Here is a 7,590-nt window from a genome sequence, read left to right as displayed (position 1 = left end):
TTACCTTCCCACCAAAGCGGTACCTGTTTATCTACTTGCAATTTCTTGCTTTCAAACTGCTAGGTTGGCAGGAGCTGGGACCTGAGATGGGAGCTCACTCCATCATGCAGCACTCGGGTCTCTAACTGCTGAGCTTCCCACCTTCTGGTCTACAGCTCAGCGTCTTATCCACTTGAGTCACCGCAGCTCCTCAGAATGGAAGATGAGTGCTTTTCTTATGAGGCTTTTTTTACCTGGCCCAGGTGGACACCACATCTGTGGGAGCAGAAGCGTGAAGAAAGGCAAGCTGTGTAGGCTCCTTCTTGGACCCAAGGTCCCCATTAAAATATGCACCTGATTTGTTGAGCACACAGAAGATGTCATTTCTTTGTTTTTAAGGAAGTATATGTGCCTTTTTTTCTATTCCATCAGCGCCAAGAAAGGCTCACCATGAAATATGAAGTATTGCCATTAATAAACAATCAATAACATCAGAAAATAAAGTCCAATTAAACCCTTGTGCAGAAATCAAGGTCCTTCAAAAGGTCTTTCAGAACAAACGCATCCAATTTTTTTTTTCCCGGGACGTTCATACAGATATAGATCTTATATATTGTGCAGGGGGTTGGACTAGATGACCCCAGAGGTCCCTTCCAACTCTATTATTCATGGAGGATAGGTCTACCAGTGGCTACTCAGTGTGGTGACAAAAGGGAACCTCCACATTCAGCGGCACTCAGCCTCTGAGGACCAGGGCCAGGAGGCAACATCAGGGGAAGGCCTCGGCCTCTATGCCCTGTTGTTGACCCTCCAGAGGAACTGGTTGGCCGCTGTGTAAGACAGGATGCTGGTCTAGGTGGACCACTGGTCTGATCCAGCAGGGCTCTTCTGATGTTCTTAGGAAGGCCTCAGCTTCTATGCCCTGTAGTTGGATGTCCAGAGGAACTGGTTGGCCACTGTGTGAGACAGGATGCTGGTCTAGGTGGACCACTGGTCTGATCCATCAGGGCTCTTTTATGGAGTTCCAAAATCCAGGGGGAATCACCAAAAGGGCATTCTCACCAGTCCCTGCCAACTGAACATCTGTCAAATGCCTCCATAAGTAATGTAATGTCTCCAATGTAGTGTAAGAACCAGTGTGTTGTTCTAGAATGCAGAGAGATCTAGATTCAGACCCCCATTCTGTCATGGAAGCCTGCTGGGTGACCTCGGGCCAGTCACTCTCGGTTAGCTTAACCAACCTGGGTTTGGGCCACTGCGTAACACAGAGTGTTGGACTGGATGAGTCATTGGCCTGATCCAACGTGGCTTCTCTTCTGTTCATATGTCCTTTACCTCCCAGGGTGATTGTTGTGGGGATTAATGCAATGGGAGGAATGATATTATTAGGCACTTTGGGTCCCCATTGAAAAGAAAGGCAGGGTAGAAATATTTAAATAAATGAATAAATAAAATAATCTCAGGACCTGTCCTGTTTTGTGCTGACAGAAATGCCCCTTCAGGCCATGTTGGGCTCCAATATATATTTACTAAGAGGAAATATGTGTTGTCTAAGATTTGTAATCAAGTACAATATCATTGAGCTGCGGTGGCTCAAGTGGTTATGATGCTGAACTGCAGGCTGTGGAAGGTCGGTAGTTCAGCAGTTCGAGACCCGAGTGTGCTGCATGACGGAGTGAGCTCCCGTCTCTAGTTCCAGCTCCTGCCAACCTAGCAATTTGAAAGCAAGAAATTGCAAGTAGATAAATAGGTACCACTTTGGTGGGAAGGTAACAGCGTTCTGTGCGCCTTGGCGTCTAGTCATGCCGGCCACATGGCCACGGAAACGTTTTCGGACAGCGCTGGCTCTTTGGCTTTGAAACGGAGATGAGCACCGCAACCCTAGAGTCGGATTCGACTGACTTTCGAGCAAGGGAAACCATTACCGTTACCTTTACCTTACAATATCATTGCATTCCAGAATATTTTGCCGTGAACAATTTCTGAAATGTAGTGCTTCTATATAACCTTTCTGTCTAGATAATGCTGATAATGTCAACAGGTTTCCCAATCTTTGCTCTGTCCTGTTTATTAAGTGTCGTGTCTCTATTTCTTTCTTTACAGCAGGGGTGTCGAAGTCATGAGGGCCGGATCTGACATAAATGAGACCTTGTTGGGCCATGTGTGTCATAAAACGTAATGCCAGGTAGCGGAGATATAAACTTTACAAAGGACACAAACAAAAAGGGTTTTTTTAAAACTTAAAATAAAAAAACAAGCTTAAAACATGAGCACTCTTGCAATATTTTGTTTATTTAACTGTCTGATAATGGACACCTCTTGCTCTGAATTACTGCACCAAAATGTCTGTGTTGTTGCAGTCTTGAGTATGCTGTTCAGGTGTGTATCTGTAAGCTGCAAACCTACAATGACGCAGCAGCAGCAGAACTGGAAGAAGAAGCAGAAGACAGCCAGTTCCACTGCGGGCCTGAGATAAGCCCTCTGGGGGCCTAAGATGACATCCGGTCTTAAATAGTACTTAGCACAAAAAAAGAAAGAAAAGGAAACCTTTCACTTGTATACTTTACAATTATGGCTTCATGGGTAGCATCACTGTGGTAGCATCACTCTGTTTATCCTTAGGACCTGGTCCAGTGGAATTATCCTCCATCAAAAGCAATGGGACATAATTTCATTATTGTCCACGACTGGAAATCTGTGGTTTCTATGCCGTCAATCAAACAGGATTTGTGTTGTTGCTGTTGTTTGTTTGTTTCCTAGCATCTTCCAGCCCCGACCTGAATAGCCCGGTCTTGTCAAATCTCAGAAGCCTTGGCCAGTACTTGAATGGGAGACCACCAAGGAATACCAGAGTCATGATGCAGAGTCAGGAAATTGTAAACCACCTCTGAATGTCTTTTGCCTTGAGAACCCTACTTGGGCGTCACATTAAGTCAGCCGTGACTTGACAGAGGGGGAAAAATAATCTTCCAATCAAAAGACTTGAGGGTTTCTTCTGTAGCATTGAAACAGACAATGCCAGGCATGCCTGGCTTCCGTGAAGGTGTCATTACTAGGTTGGAACTGCAGTTTCTAATCCTTCTTTACACTCTTCTTCCTGCTTGAAAACCCTCTGCAGTATCACCTTCATGGTCTCCCTCGTCTGACTCTTCTTCTTTCTTCCGACCAAGAAATAGATCACCGGGTTGATAGTGCTGTTAAGAATGGCACATAAGTTGCCATATTTGTATAGGTAGGAATGCACTCTGTTGGAAAGATAATTGAACAAGAAAATAGCACTCAACGGAAAAGCAAAGATGAGGAAGAAAAGGAGAGTGAGTGAAATGACCAGTAAAAGCTTTCCTCGCTGGTGTTGCTGACGTTTACAGCAGATTTTGAACAACAACGTCGCAGTGGAGATGGTGATGAGCGGGAGGCAAAACATGGCGTACACAAGCACCTGGCCAAACAAAACATAGTCTCCATCTAACTTCAAGATGATGAGAGCCACTCGAACTCCATAGAGAAGGAAACAGAGAATCCATATGAAGGCACACACAATGGTGGACCAGTGGGTCGGCCGGTGGCATCGATGCCAAATTGGGAACAGGACGACCACGCATCTGTCAATGCTGATCACTGTCAGTAGAAGTTGACCAACAGTGTATGCGAAGGGGTTGAGGTTGCCAACTATCACACCAAAGAGATAAGGGGTCTGCTTAAGAAGATCCAAAATACACAAGGGGGCTATAATAACAAGGAGCCCAAAGTCAGCAGAGGCCAAGTTCAGGATATAGATGGTGAACGGGTTCCTCTTGATGCAGAAGCCCAGCAGCCAGATGACAATCCCGTTCCCCACAATCCCGATAATGCAGAGGACAAAGCCAAAGATGTAGACAAAAAGTTCTAGATAGTTGTGGAAGATCCCTTCTGGGTTATAAAGTGTACTCTCATTAATTGAGATCCCAGAGTCATTGTGTATCTCACAACATTCTGTCCCAACTTCCATGGAATCTAGGGGTGTCTTGCTGAAATTGGCCATTGTAGTCTCTCTCGGCTTCTGTGGTTGTTGTGTCCTGTTATAGAGACCTGCCAGGAGATATAAAGACCAGAATGGTGTTATTCCAAGGAGCTGACAAAATAATAATGGTACTTAAACCTGGTTGAATTAGGCAAAGAAGAAAGGCTTGCCTCTGCTATAATTTCTTTCCCCCCCTCCCCCAGTCTGATAAAAATTCCATACTCTGAGAACCAGGCTAGGTCAGGGACAGTAGACGTACACAGATATATGTATTCATGAACTTCACTGAGTCAGTTTGGTGTAGTGGTTAAGTGTGCAGACTCTAATCTGGGAGAACCGGGTTTGAATCCTCACTCCTCCACTTGTACCTGCTGGATGACTTTTGGCAAGCCATAGTTCTGGCACAGCTGTCCTTGAAAAAGAGTAGTTTCTGTCAGAGCTCTCTGAGCCCCACCTACCTGACAGGGTGTCTGTTGTGGGGAGGGGGAGGGAAAGGAGTTTGTAAGCCACTCTGCGACTCCTTTGGGAGTAAAGGGCTGGGTATAAATCCAATCTCCTCCTCCTCCTCCTCCTCTTCTTGGGCTGGTTATCAAAAACAGGGATAACCAGTAGATGTTGATCAGCGGAGTGCAAGGCTCTGTGGGTGGGGGATATATGGGGAGAGGCAGTCCCTTAGATATGCAGCTCCCAGGCTGCTCAGAGCTTAAAGATTAATACCAACACCTTGAAATGGATCTGGTACTCAATTGGTAGCCAGTGCAACCGGCGGAGCATTGGCTGAATATGCGCCCGCATAGGCTCTGCAGTCATAGGGCCACCATAACTTGGAAGTGACTTGACACCACTTAGTGTGTGTGTGCGTGCACACGCACACACACATACACATTCTCTCTTGAAAGTCAGGCTAGGGATGGGCGGGGGGGCAGTGCCCTTCCTGCATGCTCCTTTTAATCCATGTTCACCGTGGTGTCCTCCAAGCAATTCTGCACTAAAATTGAATTCAAACTTCTTTTTAACCCAGTTCCCCCCCCCTCCATTCTGCACTAAAATTGAGTCCAGCCTCCTTTTTATTCCGTTTCCCACCCCCATCCCCCATTCTGCATTATGTTACCTCCAAATACCGAAAGGACCTTTGTTGGTCTTCAAGGTGCCACTGGACTCAAACTTTGTTCTGTTGCTTCAGACCAATACGGCTACCCACCTGAATCTATCTGTATGGATGACAAGATATAGCATTGTTGGTCTCTAGTACGGTCGAAGGTACATGATGCAGGCAAATGCGGAAGGGACCAGTATCACCTCTTATATATAACTAGGAATAAGGCCCATTGTGTAAATAAATACAACGGACTCTAGGACTGGGAGAGTGCCCCTGCCTTGGGCACTCAGCGTCAATTTGCTGTGGTGACCTCAGCAGGGTATAATGACAGAGAGTCCACCATTTTCTCCTGGGAAACTGATCTCTGCCATCTGAAGAGCAGTTGTAATTCTGTGTGATATCCCTCCTTCCCCTGGAGACTGGCAACCATGGTTCCCCATGAGGGAATGGCTGGCTTGGAGGGTGGAGTCTATGGCATTTCACCTGTCTGAGGTCCCACCCCTACTCCAACTTCAACCTCCCCTGGCTTCACCCCTCAAATCTCTAGGAATTCCCCAACCTGGAGTTGGCAACCCTATCTCCCACCCAGCCAACCATCAACCTACCTTTATCTGTCCCCTGGATTCAGCTTTCCGTCTCTTCCCCCTCCCTCCTAGAGAGCAGGTGTAATTCTGAGTGATCTCCTGCCCCCACCTGGAGATCAGCAACAATGGTTCCCCATGATGGATGGATGGCTTGGAGGGTGGAGTCTATGGCAATTCACCTGTATGAGGTCCCACCACTCCTCAAACCTCACCCTCTCCAGGTTCCATCTCTCAAATATCCAGGAATTTACCACCTGGAGTTGGCAACCCTATCAGGACTGCCCCCCCAATGAGTTTTCTCCCAAAGGCCAAAATAGGTGTGGAAAGGGCCTTTTACTGACAGAACCTGGTTGCCTAGCAACAGGCACTGAGGAGAAAGCACAGTTGCCACCTCTGATTAGGGAAATACCTGGAGATTTGGGAGGTGGATCCTGTGGAGGGCAGCATTGGGGGGGGGATAGAAGGACACAGTGGGGGATAATGCCATGGGGCCACCCTCCAAAGCAACCATTTTTTCCAGGGGAACTGATCTCTGTCATCTGGAGATCAATTGTAATAGCAGGAGATCTCCAGGTCCCACCTGGAGACTGGCAACCCTAGGGGAAAGTCAGCCACACAGCAGGGGGCTGAAGAGAACGGTTTGATGGTCGCTGGCCCACCTCATTAGCCAGCCAGCCATGGTTGAGCCAAAAAGGAGAGAGAGCCAGTTTAAATGTATTCTGACAGGAAAGTGGCCAAGATGTCAGTGGGCGGGGGAGGGGGTTATGTGAAAGTCTTTTTTTTTTACTGATAGAAGTTGGTTGCCTACCAAAAGCCACTGAGGGGACAGTTAGTCACAGTTAGTCCCACACAGGAGCCAAGAAAACTGTCTTCCTCAGGAGAGAGTCCAGCTTTCCAGGAGCCGCAGCTCGTTTTCTCCAGGTCAGACCCTCCCTGGCGCTGCCACCACTGCTGAAGGAAGGTGGGGGAGCCATTGAAAGGTGCTGGGCAGTCTTCTCTGTGGTGCAGCCCGCTGAACTATCGCCCTGACAAAGCACTGGCCTTGCGGCCGAGGGATAGGGGCTGCGAGGGGCAGCGAAGGTGAGTGCTTCCCCTGCTTGCTGCTGCTCACTAGGTCTGCCTCCTTCTCCCCTGTGGAGGTGTTGCTGCTCCCTCGGCAGAGCATCCATCCCCTTCACCGGCTCCTTCCAGACTGAGAGCAAAACGCTGGCTTCTGGCTCTGTGGACGGGGCCGAGCCAACGCAGCAAGGCAATGCAGCCAGGGGATTGGGAATCCACGAGACAGGCAGCTGAGTGGGCCAAAGGCTGTGGGAGCGTGTCCAGGAGTCACACCAAAACTCTTTTATATATAAGGAGAGATGGGAAGCCTACCCATCCTCTTCAGTTCTGCGCGCCTCCTACGCATCGAAGCAAAAATCATGCCATGCGGTAGTTTAATTAAAGAAGGAACGTGTACCTAAGATATGTGCTTTATGAATTTAACCGTTCCAGACCTTGGGTGGTCTAAGAAATGATCGTTCACTCCTCAGTAGGGCTTCAAATGTTTGTGATAGATGATGTCCTTAACATTTTTTTTTAATTTTAATTTCCCTTTGCAACACATAGGCTTGGCTTTTAGAAACCCATACGATGAGCTTCAAGCATAGCAGGGATGATGTTTTCCTGATTCTAGTTGATAACACGGAGCAGGAGGGTATAATTACCTTCATTGCTCACGGAAAGGTTTATTCGTGCGTTATGTAAGACAAGCTTATGGTAACATCGAAGACGACAGGGCACATTCTTAAAGGACATGCCTTATAGCAGGGGTGGCCCAACTGTGGCTCAGGAGCCACATGCGGCTCTTTCACACATATTGTGCGGCTCCCGGCAGGGCAGCCGGGGAAGCAAAGTATCATTAGTAAACAAATATCATTGGACAAATAAAT

At 47.6% G+C, this 7,590-nt stretch overlaps 1 protein-coding gene across 1 annotated transcript; it reads right to left on the bottom strand.

Annotated features, from left to right (window-relative positions):
* Window positions 1–3,031: 3,031 nt before the first annotated feature.
* LOC107105665 (mas-related G-protein coupled receptor member H-like) lies at window positions 3,032–4,000 on the bottom strand. Its single transcript, XM_015405662.1, has one exon. The coding sequence runs from the start codon at window positions 3,998–4,000 to the stop codon at window positions 3,032–3,034; it is 969 nt and encodes a 322-aa protein (XP_015261148.1).
* Window positions 4,001–7,590: the final 3,590 nt, after the last annotated feature.

The sequence above is a fragment of the Gekko japonicus genome, unplaced genomic scaffold (genome assembly GCF_001447785.1).
Source record: "Gekko japonicus isolate JY-2015 unplaced genomic scaffold, Gekko_japonicus_V1.1 scaffold4911, whole genome shotgun sequence".
Taxonomy (NCBI): domain Eukaryota; kingdom Metazoa; phylum Chordata; class Lepidosauria; order Squamata; family Gekkonidae; genus Gekko; species Gekko japonicus.
Note: the sequence above shows the minus strand (reverse complement) of the source record. Positions and strands in the feature narration are given on the sequence as shown.